The sequence below is a fragment of the Girardinichthys multiradiatus genome, chromosome 5 (assembly GCF_021462225.1).
Source record: "Girardinichthys multiradiatus isolate DD_20200921_A chromosome 5, DD_fGirMul_XY1, whole genome shotgun sequence".
NCBI lineage: Eukaryota > Metazoa > Chordata > Actinopteri > Cyprinodontiformes > Goodeidae > Girardinichthys > Girardinichthys multiradiatus.
This window is the reverse complement of record NC_061798.1, coordinates 11288464-11315267: the sequence shown is the minus strand read 5'-3', so window position 1 is coordinate 11315267 and position 26804 is coordinate 11288464. Positions and strand designations below refer to the sequence as shown.

The window sequence follows — 26804 nt, the reverse complement described above, 5'->3', positions numbered from 1 at the left end:
GGTGATAAGGGGGTCTAAATTGGCTTTGGGGTAACTGACCCAGAGCTATCAGCAGAACAGCATGTGTAAGTATAACGTGTGTCATGACTTGAAGGTGATTGAGTTTTGTTTTCTTGCCTCTGATCATAGTTATGTTTTTCAGGTGGTGCTTTAGTTGATCCCTTTAGGTTTAGTTTCCTACTTGTTCTGTTTATGGTGGATTTTATGTTCTATTACATTTGTAAGATTTTCCGTTGGTCATTTTATTTCCTTGCATCTCTGTTCTGCTCATTCATGTTTTGGTTACCACTCGCTGCCACAGTCAGCCCATAATCAGCTTCATCTGGTCCACCTGTTTCATACCAATCAGTTTCATGCCCTTTACATACACTGCTGTTCCATTTACTCCTCATGGATACATCCTGTTGCCATGCCAAGCCGACCCATGTTCATGCCTGCATCTGCTTCCATCTGCCTGTTGTGAGATAATAACCACTCCATGCTGCTTCCTGCCTGTGTTCATTCTGGGGTCCAGTCTAAGAGCCTATCCTGACAGTAGGGTTGTTTTTGTAGAATTAAGAATTGATAACCCTAACTCTTTAATAAACAAATTTAGTGTTTGTTTTTTGGAAACAAGACAAATATTATATAAAATATGGAAATACCTGCTGTAAGAAAATTTGAATTTCCACTCTTGCATGTGCAATCAGAAATAGTCTTACTAGAAATACCGTGTCTAGTGAATTTCCAGTCATCTATCTTACAAGCAACCTGAGATATTAGTTTGGGAATATTTTCTTGACATAAGTTGAGTTTAACATGTGTACGTAAAATCCAAATAGGTGCACAACTTCATAAAATTCTCTCCCTCTGGGCAAAGACATATCACAGGAGAAGAGGCTGAAGACTGACTGTGTCACGCAATGTTGCTCTGACGACTTTGTGCCAGCAGCAGTTTGGAAAGCAGTGATAATTGTGATAATGAAACATCATGGAAATGAGTGGAGCTGAGCATACGACACATACACATTTATTTTAGGGCTGGAAAGCTGCCAGGTTAGATACCGAATGCAGAGATAAGCTGGTTAGGTTGCAAATTCAGAAGAGAACAATCTTTGATGTTGAACTGGCATTATTCTGATGTAACCTAACAATAAACACGTTGAGCTTTGAACACTGAATGTCACTCTAAGGCTTTCGGTGCTGTGTCAGTATGAGTGGCATCATAGCTGTGCAAGTTGCCTCATAAAGATTGAAGCTTATAGGAACATTTTTAATCAAGTTGTCTTGGGTCCACCATAGATTTTTACAGGCAATATTAGTGGTCCAGTCCGAATTAGTTAGTCCAGTCCGAATGAGGGGATGAATTATTCACCGGACACTGGGAGGTCACAAAAGCATGCCCTTATCTCATCTTCATGCAAACGTAAACAAAGAAGTGCCCAGAAGGGTTTCCACCAAAGCTGTATCCATGGTGACACATCTTTGACAACCAACAGTGAGACCCAGCATGAAGCTCACAGCTTTGCAGAGGACATTTCTAATTTCTGCTGCAGACAACAAATATCCACAGTGATAACTCTGGTGATGAAACATACACCAGCAGGACTGATATCCAGACATAACACACACACACGTATATGTGTGTGTGTTATGTCTGTTATAAACACATAGACAAAACAGATAACAGCACAACAGCAGTGTGTCCAGTGTGTGGTGCTGCCTTATAAGTGAATGTTTACATGTTATAGTGTGTTAATGCCCCGGTGGTCTCTTAAACAAGTAGATTACCTGGTGTTGAAGTTGCATTTGGTTGTGTTGGTGGTCCTCTGGTTTTGCTAATTTGTGGACCTGATCAGATGTGGTATGAGGCAAAGAAATGCTCTGTGGTGGAATTAAGCTAAGTGTGAAATAGTTAAGATTGTCCACTGTAACTGCATGTCATGTTTGTCACTAGAGATGCACCGATCATTAAACTGGCTTTAGCATCTTAGTTATTAGCACAATTAGTGCTGCTAGCATTACTAAATCATCAGACTGAGATTTCCACAAGGCTGCCAACTTTTCTAAATTCAGAATGTTGCACAACAGACAGAGGCTGAAAGCTCAAAAGGGTAAAACAGAGCCACTGTTGTACTTCTTTTAGCTTTCCTGCTATCTGTTCTCTCTTGTGCACTCATAGCCTGAATGAACCAAATACATGCCCCGATGTATCATGGAACACACAGGTTTTCATTTTGAATAGTTTCTTACACCTCAGAGCTTACTGATTTGATTTTTAACACCATACTGATCCTGAAAATAGCCAATTTCTTCCTTAGCAACACACATTAGCACACAGTAAGGATGTGTGAACAAAACAGGACTATTCAAGCAAAAAAATCAACCTATTCTGTTTATTAGCTGATTTCTTCGTAAATCCCTTCCTTCTTTTTATATACATTTTCATATTTTATAATAATATATTATCATTTTTTTAATCCTTGTGATTATAGCGTATCAGCTGCTTATCCTGAATTTTACACCCTCAGCATTTCAAGTACACAACCCAGAAGCATTGGTTAAATACTTCACATCTTTACTCCATAGAGGATGAAATAGATTAAGATGGATACATCCATGCAACCATGACCCAGGCCTAACCTAACCCATCATCAAACAATTGTTGTGCCCTCACATACACTAGCTGTTTAAGCCTACAGTAAATGAAGAATAAAACTGTGAGCAACACCAGAAGAAAGCTGAAAAGATAAAAGTAAACTGAAAGAAGACAAGAAATAGAACCAATCCTGCTGAATCCACTTATGAGGAGCTTTTTGTATGATTAGAGGTGAACAATAATCACGCTGAAGCATTTGTCATGTCTATTGTGGTGCAGTCTGTTTTTGCTGATGAAAGTGCAGTAATTGTTGTCCAGGGAAAAGGAGCGGAATAAGTTGGATCTCTCCATATTGATTTCTGTTATTTTTTTTTTCCTGACTCACTTGCCAATAAAGGCATGCACCCGTTGTACTGAAGGATATGTCTTCAGGACATGTTTGTTAGATGATGAAAAGAATAGTTTCTTCTTACAGAGATAACAAGAGGCATGAAAGGCATTTAAGTCACTTTAAAAAATTCCTCCTGGGAATTTGTTACAGATACTTTCTGTGTATTTATTCGGAAAATTCACAATTGCAACTAACATATATTATTCCAATATTATTTAAGAAAATCAAAATAAAAAAACTTTAACACAATTTAAAAGTTACTTTTTTATAACTTTTTTGGTCTTCATTGCATTATTCATCATCTTCATCTTTTCTTTAAGTAATATTTTTTTGTCTTTTCATCTGTGTAGCATCAGAAGCAGGCCAACATCTTACGTTCTACATTGTGGCCTGTCTTATTGTCTTTCTTCTCTCCTCTTTTCTGAAGAAAACGTCAGTGTTTTTATACTACTGCCATTTTTCGTGCTCCCAGTTCGCCTGGCCCCATTTTCATGCCTCAGTCTTCGACCTCTTTCTGATTTTCCTTCATGTTCTTTCCTCTTTGTCATTGTTGCTCCCTCCTGCTTCGTGTTTCCTCCTTTTTTATACAGATTTGTTTTGATTTCACCCCCTACTTAAAGAAAATGTAAGTCTCTGTGAATGCCCCCTGGTCTTCAGTCGTCTTCCAGATTGCATCCGTTGACCTGGCCTGACTCCCACAGCTGCACAAGAGGATTCTTTTGTCTTGGAGTTCGGGGACTCTTGCGAATCTGAATGGAAAGCAGATGAAGAGGAGAGTCAAGCACATTTTACAAGAAAAGTCAGATAAATAAAGAAGTAAAATGAATGCATTAATGTCAAGTGAAAGGAAAAGGAGAGAGATTTTTATAATTTATTTACTTTTTTAAACCTGAAAAGTGTGGCTTACAGTTGTATTCAGTCCCCTTTTCTCTGATACACCTAAGAAAATCAGTTAGCTCTTTTAGAAAGTCATCCAATTAACAAATAGAGCCCACCTATGTATAAATTAATCTCATTATAAATCCAGTTGTTCTGTGAAGACCTCAGAGGTTTGTTAACATTAGTGAACAAACAGCATCATGACGACCAAGGAGCACAGCCGACAGGTCAGGGAGAAAGACACTTTTAAAGCTGGGTTAGGTTATAAAAACAATCTTTGAAGCTTTGACCGTCACATGGAGCATTGTTAAGTCCTTCATCAGCAAATAAAAACTGCAAACTTACCAAAACATGGCCATCTACATAGAATAACTGGCCAGACAAAAACAGCATTATTTAGAGAATTATCTCTATTATTATAGATTACTGGTTACTCTGGAGGAGCGGCAGAGAGCCACACCTCAGATTGGAGAATCCATTGACAGGACAACAACTAACCTTGCTCATGAGAGCATAACTGTGTTTTAAAGGGGTGCAAGAAAAAAAGGCCATGGATGAAAGAAATTCATAAGAAGTTCCATTTAAAGTTTGCCACAAGCAGGGACACAGCAAACATGTGGAAGAAGGTGCTTTGAGCAGATGAAATCAATATTGAACCATATGGCCTATAGGTGTGGCACAATCATCCCTACGGTGAAACATAGTGATGCAGCATCATGCTGTCAGAATGCTCTTCTTCAGCAGAGACAGGGAAATTGGTCAGAGTTGACACAAAGACGGACGGAGCTAAATACGGGACAATCCTGGAATAAAACCTGCAAAAGACTCGACACTGGGCTGGAGTTTTGTCTCACAGCAAGATACTAAACATACAGCCAGAACTACAATGGAATGGTTTAGATTAAAGTTTTATTGATGAATGGTCTAGTTAAAGTTCAAATGACATGTCCAGATGACTCTGTCCAAATGACAATTTGTGGCAAGACTTGAAAATTGCTGATCACACGTTTTCCGTCTAATTAACTGAGCTTGGGCTATTTTGCAAAGAAAGAATGCAACACAACAACATATAAAACAAAATCATTGTTTGAACATGCATATTTAAACACATCTCAGTCGGTGCAGCTGAAGCCTTCCTGAAGGTGGAGCATAGACTCAACCCAACCAGAATTAAGCATCGTTCCAGCTTGTGTTTCCTCAAGACAGATTTGTAGGACGGAACCAAATAAACAATACAATCCGAGAAGCCAAGCAGAGCTCTGCCAAACGACTTACAAGCATCTTTCACCGACCCATGGCAGCAGTTCAAACACCCCAAAGAACAAATGAGACACATGACATGTTGATAAAAATGACCTTGTGACCTCCGGCATCTACAGTGATTAAAGTCTGCTGCTAGATGTGCAAAGGTGGTACAATACTTCTCAAATCTTTATTCATGAAAGACTTTGAAAGCCATGTATCATTTTGCCTCAGTGTTTACAATTCTGCAGCAATTTGTGTTGGTCTTAAACATAAAATCTCAATAAAATACATTGAAATCTTTGGTTGTAATATGACAAAACAGGGAAAAACTCAAGGGGCACGCACACTTTTACAGAGGTAAAAAGTGTGCATTATTTTGGAAGGGTAGAACACTGTAAGCTATTCTGAAGTTAATGCGATGTTGATCCTGGGCCATATTCAGGGTTCCATTCTCTCCTGCAGAATCCTTACTTACTAATTAAATTCATGTCAGACGAAAGCTCTATGCATTAAGCAGACCGAGGGGGATAGTCAGGAGGCACAGAGAAGAAAGAGGGTAAAATGATCATGCTGATGTCAGATCAGACCTTGCAGCTAAAGCCTCACACTTTAATGACTCACCAGATTAAACAGCAGCATTCTAGAATAGTCATAGACAGATTAGTTTCAAAGAGACAAGACAGGTTACAAAACTCAGCAGGAATGCAAACCGGCTCCTCTATTATTCTATGGACTTGAATGCACATGCACACACACATGCTTCCTCACATGCTCACATATAATCACACTTTCCACATTCCATGTTTTCTTCCCTCCGCCTCATTCACAAGGCTGTTTGCCTTCTTTCCCTTATCTGCGGAGATAAGTGCCTTGCTGTGTGTTCAGGACCTTATCAGATATTTGTGTCCCATATTCAGTGCAAAAAAAAAATGCTGACATCCTCTCTAAAGATTCTTATCCATTATAATTATATATTAAAGTTACAGAAGTGTTCATAATCATGCTGCTAGGAAACTGCTTTAACCCCCAATGCATAGTTTTAATTAACACATAAACACAGTTAGAAAAGCTTTATTTTGCTTGTCTTAGTGGCAATCAGAGACTCCAGGAGGTGATTTGCCTACATTTTCATGTTCTAAACAGTGTACCAGCCATTCATACAGTGGAAAGCCCTTAAAAACTGAAGCAAGCAGCTGTGAAAGGAAGGAATCTAGAATGCTTACACACCTCTGGGTGGAAAATCTTATCCTCTTGACTCTGGACAAGTGGCCACGCAGACACCTTGTCCACTGACTGCCGCCCTGCAAGACAGAGGCAATTATTACAGGATAAACATGAAGGGAAAAGTAGCATGCTGTATCTGCTGACAGCACTGTTTAATGAGGAGGCAATAAAGGTTAAGAGCGATTATAATGAGAAAAATTTCACTGAACATCAATACATTACAAACCAAGAATAGTAGTAGATACTGAAGAGCATGAAAAGGTTGCACAATTGAACAATGTTATGTAATGAACAATGTGTCCTGCTCATTTAATTGCACCGTGGCACACCCTAGTCATTTCAGCCCTTTTATTGAAAATGAAATGACTGCTGTATTCTTTTATCCATTAACCTTTTATTCTATAAACTCACTCAAACATACAACAAGGCTGTGGTTTCCAGCTCTGAGATGAACTGTAACCCTTCAGGACTCTTTTTAAAATGGCTCCCACTTCATACAGTTAACAAAGGGCAAAATATGTATTTAGTAGAGATGTAACGTGGTCTTGAGGCCAAGGGTTCCTGGGATATCAACATCTGGAAATATCTCTCATCAAAGTGAGGTCTGTCTCCCAACATGAAGTTAATTTGGGATTGGGTGCAGGGCCAAACCTCAACCACACCTTTAATTACCTAGCAGTCTACTCATACCCAGTTCACCCATCCGACAGACCGTCACGTTCTTTCAACCCCACCCTGCCTTACACTCAACCCCATCTCTCCTCATCCTCCTCTTCATCCCATCACCCTCATCCCTCTCCCTACTTACTAGTCTCATTCATCTCTATCCACTCTTCTTTGTTCCAGGTTCCACCTACAGGGTCCTAAATGGGTTTGGGAAAAGCTATTTCCTGAAGACAGCGCCCCCATGCTGTGTCTCCTCTCCAAAGCCTTCATCTTCGAGTGTCACCATATGAAGCAGCCTCACACCCAACCCATCCATCCCATTGGCCCCTTCCTTAAATAAGCCTTTAACCTCATATCATTGTGGCATGGCCCTTGCTAGTTGGGTGCTATTTAGTTTCTGTCAGTATATGACTGTCAGGTGAAGTGATTTTAAATTATTATTGTGAACCCAGGATTAGAAGGTGGGTGCTTTAAGCTTGATACCCTGTATTTATGTTCTAACAAGGCATCTTTTGAAATAAGAAAAGGAAGTAGTTCTTGGGTCATTGACCTATTGTGTTGAAGGTTTGGACTAATAAAGACATTATCAGACTGACTAAGACCATTTCTTCATTAACATTTATGAAGCTCCCAATAGTTTAAAATTATTTGTGTAGAAGCATTTTAGGTACATGGTAGAAACAGGAAACGGTGGCAGAATAATAGACAGATCCAAACGATTTGCAAACTCTGTGAGAACACTGTAATCAGCAACACGTTAGTTGCTATGACAACAATGCTGGCATCTGCTTCACATATTCCTGTTGATGCTAACAGATTGGCTTCTTTAAAGTTTTGTTTAATTAAGTCTTGGCTGCATTTAATCTCTCTAATCTCTAGTTTAAAATCTAAAATACTTAGACCTTAGAATAAAACCTTTATTCCAGTGGTTCCTTAAAACACAGTTTGAGATTTGTGGAACCTTTATTTTATTTGCACAAAAAGGAACATTTTCATTACTTTAGTGGCTGTAGGATGACTTTAGTTTGAGATAAGCGTTAAAACCTCTGATTATGGACTAGTTACACATGAACTTTTTCTAAAATTGTTATAGATTCTACAAAGCACAGTTTGGGTTTTAAGCTGATCTCTGTAAAAGAATATTGCTAAAATGCTGTCTCATCTCATTTCTGTGAACCCAACATAGTGTATAGTGTCCCAACATGAGTAGGATGTCTTGTTATGCCCTTAATATTCTGCTCCGTACTAAGATTTATCTGCCTTTTCAAGTTTGTCTTGTTTTTGTCTTGTTGCAGTCAGTTTAACTTTTTGGTATTTATTTCAAAGTCCAATCGTAACAGTGCATATTCTCAACAGTTTGAGTTGGGTCATCCTTGATGACTCCTTCTCTCTCTCTCTCTCTCTCTCTCTCTCTCCCTCCCATCCATCCATCCATCCATCCATCCATCCATCCATCCATCCTTCCATCCATCCATCCATCCATCCATCCAACCATCCATCCACCGACCGATTGGTGGAGATGTTTGGAACATAACAAGGCTGATGAGCATCCATTCCCTTTACCTTTGTCAACCTAATTCCATAAACTCTATGCTAAGTTAAAAACAGAGGCTTTCTTTACCTACTAATGAATTTAAGCTTCAGATAGTCTTTTTCTACAACAAACTTTCCTGCTTTTGGACACAGTATAGCTAAATGACCCGTGATTTTCCCTTTCACAGCTTTTGTTATTAGTTTGACAGGCCCGAATATTTTGGAAAAGAGCTAACTCTCATTTGGAAATCTTTGAGATTTTCCACTGATGGGAGAGAAATAAAGTAATATGGTGGCAGAAGCAGTTTCAGAGGGATGTATTCATCATTTTTCCAATGGTGAAAAAAAGAATCTATACCCCCTCACAGGTACACATAAAAACCTTTTCCTGCCACATGCAGCATCAGTTTGAACAATAATTGATCCACTAACCTTCATATGATTCACTTCTTCCATTGGACAGTGGCCCAGGAGCTGGCATTTCTTTCTTTGAGGGTTCTTCGGCTAGGTCGATGCCCCCATACAGGCTGAGCCGCAAGCTGTGGAGCTCCTTCTCCCTCTCTTTGGTCTCCTGGATATCCTGCCTCACTTTGTCTAAATTAGCTGAGGAGCGGAGCTTAAAAAAGGGGTTCCCCTTTGATGCTGCCACCTCCTTCTCCTCCCATTCCTTCTTTGTCTTCATCAGCCCATCGTGCCCTCTTGTCTTGTCTGATGAATTGAAACTGTTTTTAGTTTCTGGAATTGCCTCTGCCTCTTCTTTAACTTTGTAGTGTTTCTGTGCTGGAACAGTTAGGCCATTTTCTATGATGATGATCTGACAACCGGTCCCTTCGGAAAAGTTTGGCCCTCGGAGACTGGAGTAGTCTAAACCTTTGGAAGAGGTTTGGCTTTGTGAGGGATTGGACATCATGGGTTTCCTCTCCATGTAGGTCTGTTCTGGGGTGGATGTCCCAGAATCTTGACTTTCCAGAGTTAAATTCAAATCTTCACTGCTGTTAGACGACCAGGACGGGGTCTTACATTTAGGTGAGATTGTCAATGGAGGTTCTGGAGATATCCGCAGGGTCTCAAAGAGCTGTTTCCTTTCTTTTATTTGGCGGATTGTGCCTTTGTCATAGAAACCTGGAATTTTCCCAATTTTGACCAGATCTTGCTCCCGCTGAGACTCTTCGTGGATCTCTTGCTGCATCTTTTTGCCTGCAAACTCCCTGTCCTTGTTCTGGGACCACTTGGGAGATACAGACTGGCTAGAAAGACTTTTTCTTAGAGGAACTTCTACGTACTCTGGAGAGGTGCGTGGGTTTGGAAGTCCTCTGGACCTTCTCAGGCTTTGCTCACGCTCTATGGCTCGTCTGATCTCCCTCTCGATGGGGGTCTCCATGGAGACAGGGCTTGGAGAGTCTGCAGACATGCTGGTGCTGCTGTATACCGTGCTGTTTGAGTGGAAGTCTGCTGACACTCCACTGTCACTCTGGCTATCTTCTGACATATCAGTCCTCATCCTGGTGTCTCTGTTGGCTTTAAGAGGTATACCACAGCTGTTTTCTGCCTTAGGCTCCTGTGTTTGGACTGCCTGGAGATACCTGAAAAGCCCTTCGCTCTGTGACCTCACAGCCACCTTGCTCTTTTTAACTCTGCTCTTATACTGTCCTTTCACTCCACCTGTTTGCTCGTTTTCACCCTCAGTCCTCTCCCCCACCCTGCTGCTCCTTTCTCTTACAGCTGCAACGCAACTATGGCCTTGAGAGGCTTCCCCGCCCTGATTGGCCAGCTCCATGGTAACTGCAGAGTCAGGTGGAGATCCCTGGCCAAACACCTGTTGTTCAGTTTCCTGGTTTTGGCCCTTGTGACAGAGCTCAGACTGGCTTTGTGGTGACACTGCCTCCTCCTGTCTGAATGAGCCACTTGCAGGCAGGACTGAGTCTGTTTCTTCAGGATCAGAACATGAAGGTTGGAAACCAACGCAGCTCAACTCTCGTGTATCTGAATGATGCTGACAAGTTGTTATGTCTGTACTTTTTGCCTCTTCTTCTTCACTTTCATCAGCAAAAGGAGGAGAGTTTAGGTTGTTTCTGTCATCTGAGCTGTTGATGTCAGAGAGACAGTGTTTGGCTGATTGGGATGTAAAAGTTTCCGTTTTATTGGTACAAATGTCAGCATTCATCACGCTTGTTGAATTCAACTTTGATTTTATGTCTACTTCCTGATGAGCTGGCGCAAGACATTTGGGTGTCTTTGGGCAGTCTCGATTGTCTTCAATTGGTTCAGCTTCACTGATCCACTCCCCCACCTCACCCTCCAGGCTGGAAAACCCCTCTTTCTCACCATACTCTACCTCTGATAAGGCATTGAGTGGCGGTGGAGGTGTGAAATTATCCTCAAAGAGATTATCTGCTTTTTTAGATTCCTCTTGAGCGTAAGATAACTTTTCAGGTCTTTATTTTAATTCTATTATAGCTCCTCGTGTCTCTCTCAGAGTGCACTGGCTAATACCTGCAGATTTCTGGTTTTCAATTTTAATTACATCAACCATTTCTATTATCTTGATTGCCTGGCTTCTCTGTACAGCTTCGACTTTGGCTCCAGGTTCCGGGACATCTAAGTCCTCCTCAGGCATTGCCTTGGGGGCTTTTCTATCTTGCAGAGAAACACTGTGGCCCATGGTTGCACCCTCTTCACCCTGCATCTTGACTAGAGAATTGAAGGGACCTTGCTCCTGCCAGGTTGTGGGCTTTGTTTCCATGGCAGCGGGACTGCTGATGTAAAATGTTTTGAGCAATCAGGTTGTTGGGCCTCTGGCCAGTGAGTCGGCCCTGAAAGCATGGGGGAGCAAAGAGGGGAGCAGGATGGTGATTAGCAGAGTTTAACAACAGAACATTGTCAGTCCCTTTTAATGCTATTATTGCAGCGTCTGCACCGCTGAATGAATAATCATCTCTATTCAGTGTGACATTTATTGTGCAGAAATCGTGAAATGCTGAATGCTATCTTTCATTTGCACATTCATGTTTCACTTGGTCCATGCTGATCACGCAGGAACACACATTTCAAAGGAAATACACTACACAAATGTAAGAACTTAAAGTCTGACTTCTGTACATATCTAGAATTTGAACAACATGTATCTCATTGAAAACTATCAGAGCTTAAATTGATGTTTTGATATGAACAATTTTTGTTCCTACTAAACTTAAATATCTTAGGGAGAACTCTAACAAACACATGTCAATGAGCACCTAGTTGTCAAATTGCTGATGGGTATGTAAATGAGGACTAATCAGATGCCATTACCTCAGAACTAAGTCCTGCTGTGGGGCTGCCTTGCTGGCTGTCAGATTTGTAATTATGCACAGCAAATAATAAAACAAATGGTGTCTAAATATTCTGTGTGTGCTTGAATTGTCATGTCGATACCTACTCATTGACATTATATTTTCTCTCGTTTGCATTGTGAATTGATTGTTTCTAATGCTGTGTTTTTTTTTCTTATTTGTTTGTATCTGACCAACTGGGGACTACAGAGGCAAAGTAGCCTTTTTACTAATTCTAAGATATTTACAAGGATATGTTCATTAATATGCATTGTCTCTTTTAAACAAACAAGAAAAGCTTACATTCTTTTCAGCTAAAGATCAGTCGTGGCCTGATTGGGTAACTTTAAGGGTTAATGGTAACGCTAGAGATTCAGGGACCAACTGTCTATCTAAGAGATTCAACATTTTCTTAAATACACATAACAAGAACAAAAGTTAGAATCTGTATGGTAAGCATGAAAAATTTGGTTTTGAAGCAAAATTACAGTTACAGTGCCTTGCAAGAGTTATCCATACCCCTTTAACTCTTTTACATTTTGTCACAATACATTTGTGATTTATTGTCAGCTGTTCTGTGAAGGCCTCGGAGGTTTGTTAGACAAATCTTTCCTTTATGACACATTCCAAGAAGAAAGGAATAATAAGTCCTGTTTGCAGTTTGCCACAAGCCATGCAGGGACAGCAGAAATGTGTAGGAAGGTACGCTTGTCACAAGAGACCATAGGTGAAAATTTCAGCCTTAATGAAAAACTATGCAGTATGAAACTGACACTGCACATCACTACATTCTCATTGTAAAGAAATGGTGGTGGCAACCTTCTGCTTAGGGGATACTTTTAGTCAGGGACAAGGGAGCTGGTCCGAATTGATGAAAAAGATTTGAAGCACTGTTTTGGGTTGATTCATCAAACAACATCCTAGTTTTCCAGTTGCAATGCAATAAAAAAAAAAATAAGAATATTTTTATGAATCACTTTATTGCAGTCTTATGATGTCAGGGTAATTTATCTTAGATCTCATTATTTGCTGAAATCCTTTCATTGGAGTTGAATATGTAAATAATAGTTAGTGTGAAGCTCTGTTTTGTTCTGCCTTCTTTCACGGCAGAGAAAGAGCGCTCCCAATCGACAGGAGGTTGGTTATAACACTGAACATCGCTTTGGCTCCAAGGCAGCGACTGCTCCCCTGCGCGTGGAGTGAATAAAGTTTTTCGCTGAGCACACATTTCTTTAATCATCTTACAGGCTGGGGAATAGCTCAGGATAAGATACACACACACCCACACAGCCTAAAGGCTTCACTGATTGTTTTGAACTCCAGCTATGCTTGAATCTTGTTATTTTAACAAACACACATTCCTGCCCTGTGTCCACATTATTGCCCTTCAACTCATTGCTTTGGATGAGCTGTGCTCACACGCATGCAGACTTCCAGTCAACATCCTAACAAATCCCCATCACCAGTGATCCTTGCCGAGCCACTTTAGCCAGTCTGGATTCTGATCATTAAGAGAAATGTGGGTCACAGCTTTGGGGATGACAAATGTTTAATGAACTGGGATGGAAGGACAAATAATACACAATCCTTCACATGGACATAATAAGGCCAAATAGAGGGGCGCAAGACAAAAAGAATGGAGAACAGTGTGGGAACAATAATAACAGCAGAAGGAAATCCACAACAGAGCGGTGCGGCATTCACCAGTTGCAGACTGTGTTCAAAGTGCATGTAGTATCTGGACTGTCGTTTGTGAAATTGCGCACTCTACTTCTTGCTGTGGCAGACACAGCACACCACTATCATTTCAAGGAGTGTTTCCAGACTGGAAAGAGAATTACAGTTTCCTGGAGTCCTTTTATACGACAGACTTTGTTTTTTTTTTTTTTTGGAAATGAGCAGGTCCAGAAGCAGCTTATTATGTGCACAGAGGGCTCCATTCAGAGCCTATTATGAAATGTTCCCTATTGGTGTCAGGCTTAGGAGGAATATGGGGGAATATTGGGCTGTATTCACTCCCATACAGTTACTGTTCAGTGTAAAGAAGACATTATATCTGATTCCTGGTTTAAAAATCAGTGAGACATGTGGAATGTCCACATATTAAGTGTCAGCTACTTTCAGTTATTTTAGTAGACTGGCACATCCTGTCATAATAGATTCATTTCGGTTTTTTTGTGAAATGAAGCTTTGCCTGAAAGTGCCTGTGACAGGTGTTTCCCAAAATGCAGAAATTGAAAGAAAACATCCTAATATTGAAGGAATTGGGAAGTAATATACATGATATTAGGATTAAAGGCATGATAAAAGACAATTGTGACACAAAATAAGCATATTTCCTTGTTAAATTTTGCCAGTCCAATGTCACCCAGAAATGAGGTCTACGGGAAAGTCTCCAGTCATTCACTGTGTGAGTGTCGTGATAAATGGTTCAGATGTTAATATGGTGAAACCGTGCATAGCGGGTGGTGGCAGCAATACTACGACAGCAGCTGTTAGTCTGCACTACTTTCCTGCAGGAAAGAGGATCAGAGCTGCCTGGATCTAAGCTGGAAAATTGACGAGGGATGGATGGGCTGGTCCAACAGAGCACAGTCAGTTGTAATCGGAGGACTTTTAGGCAAACTGCTTCAAACTTCTTGTTTGAAGTAGTTTGCCTCTGATATCAGCGGTCTGATGTCGCAAGAGAAATGATATCAGAGGTCCTGTTATCTTCCAGTGGAAGGAGAAGTTTGAAGCAGAGTCTACAGCCACGCTTTTCAGACCATCTGATGTGAAAGGATCGCCAAAGAAAAGGTTGTTGATGCTGCTGCTAAACAGATCAAGGCTCAGCAGATATCGGCAGTTATTGTTAATGATTAAAAATCCAAAATTATATTTTTTATTATTAATCATACTAATAACCAAAATTATTATTACTATTAAAATACGATAAATTACAGGTGCATACGATATATTCAAATACATGTTTCTCTAAAGATTCTAATATAAAGTTAAACAAAATGACACACCAGGTAGTGTCTTCAGATCTTGAATCATCCCTTGTGTCTGCTGCTGCTGGTCCATGTTGTCATAATGGTGGGTTTAAGACTCTGATAACACACAATCACGAGAAGCAGAGTTTGTTTTGAAATGATTTATTCTTAAAGCCAGGGAGTGGATGAACAGGAACCAGGACTGGGTCAGTGGATTGGACTGGAATTAATTTAGGCATGTGGGAGAAGGAGACAAATTTAGATGGATTCAAAACTCAAATATTGGATCTTGCAGTATAGGTATTTCTCGGCAGACTTACTGAGTTGGTGGTTTGAGCTAGACGGCGGGGGAATAAGTCCTTCTCCACAGTGTCTGTGGTTGGCAGGCAGTGAGCGGGCTTGTTCCAGTAATCTCCAGTTGGTTTTGTCCCTTTTTCTGCGGCGAAGCTCTGCTGTGTCTTGAGGGGGACGTTGGAGGTGGACAGGTAAGTGAATACTCCTCTGAGTTAGGCTTGGTGAGTTCTTTGAGAGGCTGGGCTTGGAGATGGAGAATAGAACAGGGACCATAAGTCGAAGTCGAAGACTTTGAGATTTCACACTCCTTCAGAAATGACTCAAGACTGCTGGTGCAGAAAAATCCATGAAACACCCGACAAGGCTGGATCTGTAGATCAAGGCAGACAAATGAAACGATTAATTTTCAAGGATAGCAAAACTGCATAGAAGCAGGGGTCAAGCCGTTTACCACTGACTGAACAACAATGAGCTGACGCCTTCCTCTGGCTCTCCACTCCCTAAAGAAGCCCAGCTGATTGCTGACAGATGAGGAACTCCTGTGTAGAAGCAACTGCCCGTCACACCCTAAAATGGAGAAACAGAAAAAAACAGCACAGCACACACATAACCTGCACACAACCACCATGGATTCTGACATTATCCCCCCCTTAACGGACGCACGCCCCCTGGCGGCCGGCTGGTGGAAGTATTAGTAGAAGCTTCAAAATCCGAGATGAGGGCGGGGTCCAGGATGAAGCTGCGAGGCACCCATAGGCAGTGCTCTGGGCCGTAACACTCCAAGTGCACAAGATACTGTAAACCACGCCCCCTAAGCCTAGAGTCCACTATCTTACGGACTGAGTAGGCAGGATGGCCATCAATGTCCTGGGCGGGTGGAGAGGACCTGGACGGAGGGCACAATGGACTGGTGATGACGGGCTTGATCTGAGATACATGAAAAACGGGTTGAACTTGGTAATGAGAGGATAGTTTAAGGCAGACTGAGGAAGGACTGAGCACAGTGTCCACCTTGAAAGGACCTAAGAAGCGGGGTGCCAGCTTCTTAGAAAAAGCCTTTAGGGGAAAGTTTGAGAAGATAGCCATACTTCTTGGCCAGGGTGGGGCAGGAACACTCCTCCTATCAGCGTAACGCTTATTCTGGGTTGATGTGCGCTGGAGAGCGGATTTGGTTTGGTTCCAAAATCTCTTATATTGTCATAAGTGGGTCTGGATAGAGGGAAGGATCCGGTCAGGGATGCTAGTAGGAAGAAGAGAGGGTTGGTAACCACAGGAAGCCTCAAAAGGAGACAGACCTGTGGCTACGGAGACATGGCTGTTGTGGGCATATTCTACCCAGACCAGATGTTTGCTCCAAGAAGTAGGGTTGTTGTTACATAAACACCGTAGAATGTTCTCCATTTCCTGGTTTAATCTTTCACATTGACCGTTTGCTTGAGGATGGAACCCTGAAGACAGCTTGGACTCAGCTCCAAGAGCTGTGCAAAAATCTCACCAGACTTGCGAGATGAATTGGGGACCTCTGTCAGAGACTATTTCTGAGGGTATACCATGTAAACGAAAAACATGATTGGTGAGGAGTCTGGCTGTTTTGGCGGCAAAATCTAAGGCTATGTGTGACTAGGGACGACAAGGTACTGAAAGGGGCTGAAGAAGTCTGGCAGGGGGCCTATAGGAGGACTTATTTCTGGCGCATGTAGTACATGCAGAAACAAACTCTACCACATCCCGATTAAGGGTGGGCCACCAAAAATACCTGCGAAACCGGGCTATGGTTCGACTTGAACCGGGATGCCCGGAAAACCTTGATGAATGCTCCCATAAGATAACCTGAGATCTTAAGTTGGTGGGTACATAAAGGCGACCTGGGGGACCACCACCTGGGTCAGGCTCGATCTGTTGGGCCTGTCTAATCCTATCATCCAAACCCCATGTTAATGAGCCAGCTATGCATGATGGAGAGAGAATGGAGTCAGGCTCGGACTCTCCCTTAGAGGGTGAAAACTGTCTGGACAAGGGATCTGGTTTAGTATTCTTAGCATTCACATTTATTTGTTTCATTATATATATATATATATATATATATATATATATATATATATATATATATATAGATATAATTTTTTATTTTGTATCTTTTAACCCTCCATACATTTCCAGCCTCAAGTCTTTTGGTATCTCTATCAGTTTTGCAAATCTAGAGATTTGTATCGCAGCTCTTCTTTGCTAAATAGCTCAAACTTCGTCAGATAGGATAGAGAGCATCTGTAAACATCAAGTTTCAATTCTTATCAAATATTCTCCATTTGATTTATGACTGAATTATTCTAACATTCAAATAAGCTTCAATCCAAATCAGTCCATTGTTTCTCTGGCTGTGTGTTTAGGACAGTTTCCTGCTGGAAGGTGAATCTTCACCACAGGCCTTCTAAGTCTCCAGCAGGTTTCCTTCCAGGAGTCCCCTATTTGGCTCCATCCATGTCCCCACCAGCTCCCACAGTGTCCCTGACCCTGCTGATAATGCCACCACCATGTTTAGCTGTTGAATGTTCAGAATGATGTGCAAAGATAGTTTTTAACCACAGAGATAGTTTTTTGTGTATAGGCCAAAAAGTTCATGTTGGCATCCTTTTGGGTGCATGACTAATTCTTGTCTTCACCACAGAATCTCCTACCTGAGCTGTGATTCCCTGCAGTTCCTCCAGAGTTACCGTATGCCTCTTGACTGCTTCTGTAATTAATGCCCTCCTGGCTCCTGCCTGACTCATGCTGGTAGGTTTGAAAACTTGACCTGTCTGTTGGTCTTTATGAGGCTGTTCGCTCTCTAATGTTCTCTAACAAACCTTTGAGGCCTTCTCAGAACAGCTGGATTATAATGAGATCAATCTACACCCACATGGACTCTGTTTACAGGTGAGGTGACTGCTTAAGCAATTTGTTGCGCAGGATTTTATTATTTGGTTTCAGATCAAAGAAGGCTGAATACACATATACTCCACACTTTTCAGATTTCTATTTGTAAATAATACTGAAAACAATGTAGCTTTTCTTTCTACTTCATAGTCATGGACAGCATTGTGTTGGTCTATCACATATAATACAAATAAAACACACTGAAGTTTGTGTTTTTTGTAAAACATTCATAAAGGGTATGAATAGGTACACAGATCCTGCTGGGCTACAGCAGCAGATCAAACTGCTTATACATACAGAGCCATGCTAATAATAATCTTACTACTGTGGTTTATGAATGCTGTCTCATGGCCTAGTGAGCCATTTCCCTTCTTCTAATTTGCTTTAGGAAACAAAGGGCATTTTACGCCTGATGAGCTATGCGGTTTGGTTTTATTCTCTACAAAGAAAGCTGAAGATTGGAGTTTGTCAAACTCCCTCAATCGAAGAGTTTCAGAATGTGGATTAGAGCTCCTTTAAATAATGGGCTCATGTTTTCCTTATTTTGTGTTAGAGTTAAAGAACAGCAAAATGATGTTCATTATTAAAAACACAGCTGCAAGAAGGCCTTAGAAATAAACTTGGTGCCAATTTCTGTGATCAGCTGTGTCCAAAGGCAGTTTAAGATCTAAGGCCAGTCAGCAAAAAGCAAAATCAATTTAGTCTGTCCTCAGCTAGAATTCTGCTGTTATCAAATTGATTGTTTTAAGCAATTCTGTGTATATTTCAGTCTCTTTCTATTCAGTTTAAAAAAAAAATTCTCATTTGCCTCAGTTGTTAAGTTCCTGTACTGCAGTTCGTTTCTCTGGCAGCTATATATTAGATCTGTGTTCAATAATTTCCTATTAGACCAAAGAAGACCTTAGAAGAATACTAGATTGCAGTTGTACATACCTGCCAGCAAACCGCCTTCCATCTGCCTCTGAATGACAGAAACAAAGACCTGAAAATGCTCACTTGCTTCAGGTCATCAACACAAATTGAATCTGTGCTCATGGCTATGTTCTCCAGCGATTGTATTCCCTCCCATTGTGCGTACCTTCCTTGCACCGCATGCATGCACATTCACTAATACACAGGGAAGAAAGAGAGCATGTGTGCAAGAACACAGGCGCTGAAGGCTTATGGGGATTTGAAAATGTAAAGTATTAATCCAGTTAGTGATTAACAATATCAGAGTGTGTAAGTAAATGAAACAATACGCCAGAGAGGCGTCATGATTTTACATCTGGGAGGAAAGGAAGAGGTAGTTAGTGTCCAACTAGTCACCCTTTTAAACAACAAAAGTGAACTATGACTACATTAATGTCTAAAGTGTTGCACTTTATAAACCATCCATCCATCCACCCATCCATCCATGGGGAAGAGGCGGGGCACACCCTGTATAATCCGCTGGGTTAAAAACAATCCAATTTAGGTTAGGTTGCTAACATAGTCCCGGGCCAAAAATGGTTCAGTACAGCCCTGGGTTTATTTAATACAACAGGGTTGGGTTCTATTACTATTATTATTATTATTGTTATTATTTTTTTTATTTATTATTAATGATTATTATGTAATATTTGGTTGAAAAATAATGATTTTTTTTATTATGCATTTATTTTATATTTATCCTGTCTTCAGGGATCAGTGGGCAGGAAGCAGGATACACACTGAACATGTTTCTAGTTTATCACAAGGCAACTGAAAATGTACAGAATGTTTTGAGATGATGGGAAAATGTCAGGGAAAACCCTTTCATACACAGGGAGAATATAGAAACTCTGCACAAAAAGATTCAAACCCAGGACCTTCTTACAGAAAGTGGCAACACCTGTACCACTGTATAGCCCTGAATGATTTCTGTATTTAGTTTAATTCTGTATTAAAAAGATTAGCTTTAAAACAGACCAACAAGCTCATGATGCGTAGTAAGACTTTTATTGACAAACAATTGAATTTAGATAAAACTCATATAGCATCCTCGCATGTTGCCACTACCATGTTTTACAGCATCTCTAAACCCGCTTTAATCGTCCTCACAACTTGTCCCTTGTTTTTATTATGCTGTTAGTGTGGAAGCTTAAAGCTTTGTTTGTTAGAATAAAAGTGTTATTATTGTTTTTACCATATGTAAAGATGAATTCTGTGAATTCTTTGTTCTGGGCATAAGGGAGAGGTCACTCTGAGCAGCATGCAAGGCCTGTCTGGGAACAAATTACCTAAGGGAGAGTTCTTGGCGTGAGGAATGACTGATGGGCTTGTTATTGTAGAAGTGACCTTGCAGGTGCAGAACTGCGCTTGAGAATCAATGTTGTGAGTGCCAAAATGTGTGTTAGTGAAAGGGTACATCTGATTGGTCAAAAGGTCTCACATACACAACAATGATATGACTGTTGTATATATATCTTGACTCATGAAAGGGATTTTGGGATTCTTTGGGATTTTGTATGAAGATATATTCAGACTTTTAGGAGGACTTTTAGTGAGCCTAGGAGTGTCTTAAGCAGGCAAGATGGTGGAAAGACCAAGAGAAAGAAGAAATATTCTCCGTACAATGAACAACAGCAGCGAATTAATAAAATGCTACTGGCTCAATCTCGCAGGGGTCCACCCCCTTTAAAGTTGAGTAAATGAGCACAAAAACGTCTATCAACAATCATACAATTATTAATATAGAGATAAGATAAACTTTGTCATCTCCCTAGTGGGAAATTAAATAGTTTCAGTGGCAGGACAGATTAAAGATGCACATCTAGTAAAGTAATATTAGGAAGGATAAATAAATGATAGAAACCATGCTAAATAACCACGAATAAAAAGTGAACAAAATTACAAACAATATTGTACAGAATTATTTATATATTTAGACTGTATAAGGCTTTGAAAAATTTATTTGGAAAATATTTGAAAAAGTCGAAAATATATATTTATACATAAATACAAACTGTAGACAACAGTACAATAATCTAAGAACTATATACATAGAAGAAGATGTAAATGAGGTGAATAAATATTTGCTGTATTTTACATGATGTCAGCAGCCTAGGCCTAAATGGTCATCTACAACGCTCCCCATCTGTGGAGAAGCTCTCTGGTGTGCTCCTCTCTAGCTTCTGAACGCAGCCGGTACCAGCAGGTACCATAGCTGCTCACATTCCAGGCTGGTGCTGAAAGCAGAGGGAACAACGCATTGATCTTCTCGGGAATGCCTGTTTGTTCGCATTGTGATCCCAGGACCGAATCTACCTTTTAACACTCTTCTCTTCTCCTCCGCCAGCAGGCTCTGCTCCTCTGTCCAGTTTGGTTTTCTGCACCTTTTTTTCTTCGTTTTGTTTTGGTCATTTTACCAAACTAAACCTCATTATACAAGAAGGAGATCACAGTAAAATGCTGAATTTTAATATCAATATTAAATTACTTCATATGAAATAGATGCAGTATGAAAACGACCAGCATGGTGTGTAAACATAATAATAAGCAAATCAAAATAATGACGAGCATGTAAATAAGTTACGTTCAAACATTTTGATGCTGTGTGACAATTAATTTATTTTTGCTAAGTCAGCATCATGATTTACACATTTCTAAATCATCGGTTAATTTCTCTCCACTACTAGGAGCACATTTGTTTGTTTGTGTTTGTTTCTTTTAACAACCAATCACAACTCTTATAGGACAGCATCACACCTAGTAAGGGCATCAAAAGCCTCTTCACTAAGATAGGAATCTCCATTGTCTCCTCACTCAGAGTCGCTTTGAGCAGAGAACTGAATCACCTCTGAAGCTAGGGGTCCTTGTCGAAACATTTTAGGCTACGTTAGGAGCTCTCTGAGAGGACTGATAATCTTTGTGAATATGGGCCCTGGGTTGCTGTAGGGTTTGATGAGTTGCATCATGGCTATTTCTGTACACGTCAACACATACTTTGTGGCGAATAGACAGGGATATGGATAATGCTTCATCATCATTAACTTCCCTACTTTATTATGTGTTAAAATCCAATCAGTGTCATCAAATAAAATTTAATAATCTAATCTAATCAATATCTTTAAACATCCATGCGACTAAAGTGTTTACACTCTTTGTACATAACTTTAAATGATCATGATGATTAATTGGATATTTTGAAAACACATTTATTCTTTAAAACACAACATTAACTCTTCAATTGGCAATTGGAATTTGAAGGAGTATGTTGGATCAGGCCACTTAAAGAATCAATACTTAACCTATTAGAAATCAAACGAATATATTTCTGTTATTGTTGTAATTATTATTATATTCAGTCATCTTCTATTCAGCTTCTTCCATAGTGGGTCGCAGGGAAGCTGGTGCCTATCTCCAGCAGTCTATGGGCAGGAGGCAGGGTACACCCTGGACAGGTCGCCAGTCCATTGCAGGGCAACACACAAACAACCATTCACACACAAGGGCAATTTAGAGAGACCAATTAACCTAACAGGCATGTCTTTGGACTGTGGGAGGAAGCTGGAGTACCTGGTGAGAACCCATGCATGCACAGGGAGAACATGCAAACTCCATGCAGAAAGACCCCCGGACGGGAATCGAACCCAGGACTTTCTTGCTGCAAGGCAACAGTGCTACCATGCAGCCCTATATTATTTAATATTAAAGTAAATGTAAAGCAAAACTCTGCACACACAATATAAATTCACACACTTCTTAAAATACAAGAATTTATTCACAAAATAATTAAACTCAAAGTCAAACATATTTTAATTAACTCGTTTACTATACTAGAGCAATTCAACTAAACCTACCATTCTTACAGCCATTAAGAATTTCAGTTCATAGCCGATGCCACCCACAGAGAAACAACATGCCTCACACTTTTGAAAAGCTTGCTACACCACTGGGTCCCAACAATGATTCATTAAGAAAGAACATAGCATGCACACAGAAAACTTAAGAGGGAAACTTCTGCATCTGAGGGAGAATTGAGGATCAGATTATCTTTAGCTGTCGGGGAAGGACTGTGGGTCGGACCAAAGCGCAGACAAGAGCTCGGTAGTCGCATCATAGTTACTTCCTTGTTTATTCATAAAAGTCCAAAATGTAACAAAACACACTGCAGGGATGAAACAAGGATTAGATCAAAACTTGCGCAAACCTGCAGGTACTCATAGCAAGGCATAGCATAGTCCAAACGAAGCATAGGTATCCAAAGCGTAGCATAAACGAAGCATGAACAAAGCATAGACATAGAAACGTAGCATAGAAACGTAGCATAAACGAAGCATAGACATCACCAACATAGAAACAAGGAACCAGCGAGGAACTAAACAAACAGAACAACTAATATACACAGAGCACAGAGAGGGGAACAAAAGGCAGGTAATCAAAGAAACAGGGAACAGGTGTGACAAGGAACAGGTGAAACAAATACAAAGGCTGAGGATGGGTGAATGGACTGAAACAGAAAACACAAACTAAGCAAGAGAATAAATCAGAGGAGGAAATAAAGAACTAGAATAACTATGAACTAAAGTAAACAGAGAAACTAGAGGGGAACATAGAAACAATAACTTAAGAAATAAACAAAGAGCCATAAGGATAATCAAAATTACAAAATAAACCAACAAGTCCAAAATGTCACTCCATGACAAGCTGATTAAGGATTTGTGATGGCCTGACGTCCTGTCCCCGCCTCTTGTCCAGTGACTGCTGGAGATAGGCACCACCCTCCCCATGACCCGGCAGTACTAAGCAGGTAAAAACAATAGATGGATAGATGAGTAAAGATTGAACTTTATTTTACACAAATTAACTGGATAAAAACACTTTTGTTAACTCTATGGAACGTCTGAAAGAAAAGGAAATAGAGGAGTGAACCCGGAGTTAGACATCTTTGGTCCATCAGGGCTGGTTACCTTGAACCAAGAAGGGTCTTGTTTGGTCTAACAGTCTCTATCCTGGCACTGACCCGGGTCTCGGTTGTCCCCTCACTTGGACTTGTGAAGCAAATTGTAAGCCGTTTTAGGTGAATGAACAAAGCACAATCAAATCTTAACCAAGTTGATTCAGACATGGTTATTCTGACTGGGCACAACTTCTTGGTTCTGTGTGTTAGCTGATCAATCTCTCAACTCATTGTTTTCCCACTTTGCACTGTCTCAGCACTAGGAGCACACAGAAGTCATAGGAGTGTTCAGGACAGGTTATCATACTAAGGCCGGACAAATTCTAAAAATGTTTTCTTCTTTAGACTTTCAGAAGGAGAATTTTCCAGATATCTTTATTTTTAAGATCTACTACATGCACTTTTTCTTAAAGGAAATAACAGTTTATTCATGTTGAAAAGCCCACAGTTTGGACCTATCAGGAAAAGATGATTCTCTTTAAAGATCATTCACTTCAACATGGATGGACATACATCTAAATAAACAGTTTATCATAACAGTTTCATAGTCAGAGTATTTAGACAATCTCAGGAGAACTAGTCATGTCACCTGCTAAGGCTCTTGATCAGAATGTGAAATGTGTGCATGTGTCAACTTCTGTGCATTTCTTAATGCTAGAATTTTCTGTTTCTGATTAAATAAGGCCATATAACAAACACCTAAAAATATTGATTTCTCTTTGTAGTAAGTTAACATGCTTGTTTGGGTTAAACATCTGTTATAATTTGGATTAGAATATGTTATCTTTATAATAAGAACCTTAACATTAAAATGTTTTTTCTGATTTGCCTTGGCTATATGTTTACATGTAATTTTAACATTAACAGAAGTCATGTTGGTGCAGAGTTTTTGCTAAAAGACCAGAAGTAGCTTTTTATCTGACCTTTTATAACTTATACTGCCTCAGTAAATTGCAAGGTGGTAGCACCATCCTCACATATATTTTAAAACAGTAATACAGATGGCAGAAAGCTAAATAAATCCATTTTTACTGGTAGGCCAAATTTCCTAGTTACAAGTTAGAATAATATACAAAGATGTGCCCCAATGCAGGAAATCCAAGTAAAAAATGTTCTTATCAACCCAGACTTCAAAATTCAAAATAGCTTTCATGTGTTTAAAATGTAAAATTTGTTTTGCATTTTTGGTTCGCATCTCATTGAATCTTTTACATGCTACGTCTTTTTCAACCTCTATTGGTGAACATATTACTTTAGGGTTTCAACACGTAAGCTGCACAAAAATCCATAGAAAGCCATTCGTTTGTGTTGCTAACAGTAGCTACTTAGTTACTGAGCACAGCAATTAGCATGTCTTACAGGTCCTTCTCAAAATATTAGCATATTGTGATAAAGTTAATTATTTTCCATAATGTAATGATGAAAATTTAATATTCATATATTTTAGATTCATTGCACACTAACTGAAATATTTCAGGTCTTTTATTGTCTTAATACGGATGATTGTGGCATACAGCTCATGAAAACCCAAAATTCCTATCTCACAAAATTAGCATATTTCATCCGACCAATAAAAGAAAAGTGTTTTTAATACAAAAAACATCAACCTTCAAATAATCATGTACAGTTATGCACTCAATACTTGGTCGGGAATCCTTTTGCAGAAATGACTGCTTCAATGCGGCGTGGCATGGAGGCAATCAGCCTGTGGCACTGCTGAGGTCTTATGGAGGCCCAGGATGCTTCGATAGCGGCCTTTAGCTCATCCAGAGTGTTGGGTCTTGAGTCTCTCAACGTTCTCTTCACAATATCCCACAGATTCTCTATGGGGTTCAGGTCAGGAGAGTTGGCAGGCCCATTGAGCACAGTGATACCATGGTCACTAAACCATTTACCAGTGGTTTTGGCACTGTGAGCAGGTACCAGGTCGTGCTGAAAAATGAAATCTTCATCTCCATAAAGCTTTTCAGCAGATGGAAGCATGAAGTGCTCCAAAATCTCCTGATAGCTAGCTGCATTGACCCTGCCCTTGATAAAACACAGTGGACCAACACCAGCAGCTGACACGGCACCCCAGACCATCACTGACTGTGGGTACTTGACACTGGACTTCTGGCATTTTGGCATTTCCTTCTCCCCAGTCTTCCTCCAGACTCTGGCACCTTGATTTCCGAATGACATGCAGAATTTGCTTTCATCTGAAAAAAGTACTTTGGACCACTGAGCAACAGTCCAGTGCTGCTTCTCTGTAGCCCAGGTCAGGCGCTTCTGCCGCTGTTTCTGGTTCAAAAGTGGCTTGACCTGGGGAATGCGGCACCTGTAGCCCATTTCCTGCACACGCCTGTGCACAGTGGCTCTGGATGTTTCTACTCCAGACTCAGTCCACTGCTTCCGCGGGTCATCAAAGGTCTGGAATTGGCCCTTCTCCACAATCTTCCTCAGGGTCCGGTCACCTCTTCTCGTTGTGCAGCGTTTTCTGCCACACTTTTTCCTTCCCACAGACTTCCCACTGAGGTGCCTTGATACAGCACTCTGGGAACAGCCTATTCGTTCAGAACTTTCTTTCTGTGTCTTACCCTCTTGCTTGAGGGTGTCAATAGTGGCCTTCTGGACAGCAGTCAGGTCGGCAGTCTTACCCATGATTGGGGTTTTGAGTGATGAACCAGGCTGGGAGTTTTAAAGGCCTCAGGAATCTTTTGCAGGTGTTTAGAGTTAACTCGTTGATTCAGATGATTAGGTTCATAGCTCGTTTAGAGACCCTTTTAATGATATGCTAATTTTGTGAGATAGGAATTTTGGGTTTTCATGAGCTGTGTGCCAAAATCATCCGTATTAATACAATAAAAGACCTGAAATAGTTCAGTTAGTGTGCAATGAATCTAAAATATATGAA

The 26804-nt window shown here is 40.4% G+C and overlaps 1 protein-coding gene across 1 annotated transcript; it reads right to left on the bottom strand.

Annotated features, from left to right (window-relative positions):
- Window positions 1–2357: 2357 nt before the first annotated feature.
- Window positions 2358–19075, bottom strand: misp3 (MISP family member 3). Its single transcript, XM_047364594.1, has 4 exons — window positions 18943–19075; window positions 8949–11329; window positions 6321–6394; window positions 2358–3718 (listed from the first exon to the last, which is right to left on the bottom strand). Exons 2-4 carry the CDS (start codon window positions 10678–10680, stop codon window positions 3623–3625), a joined length of 1902 nt encoding a protein of 633 aa, XP_047220550.1. The 5' UTR covers window positions 10681–11329; window positions 18943–19075; the 3' UTR covers window positions 2358–3622.
- Window positions 19076–26804: the final 7729 nt, after the last annotated feature.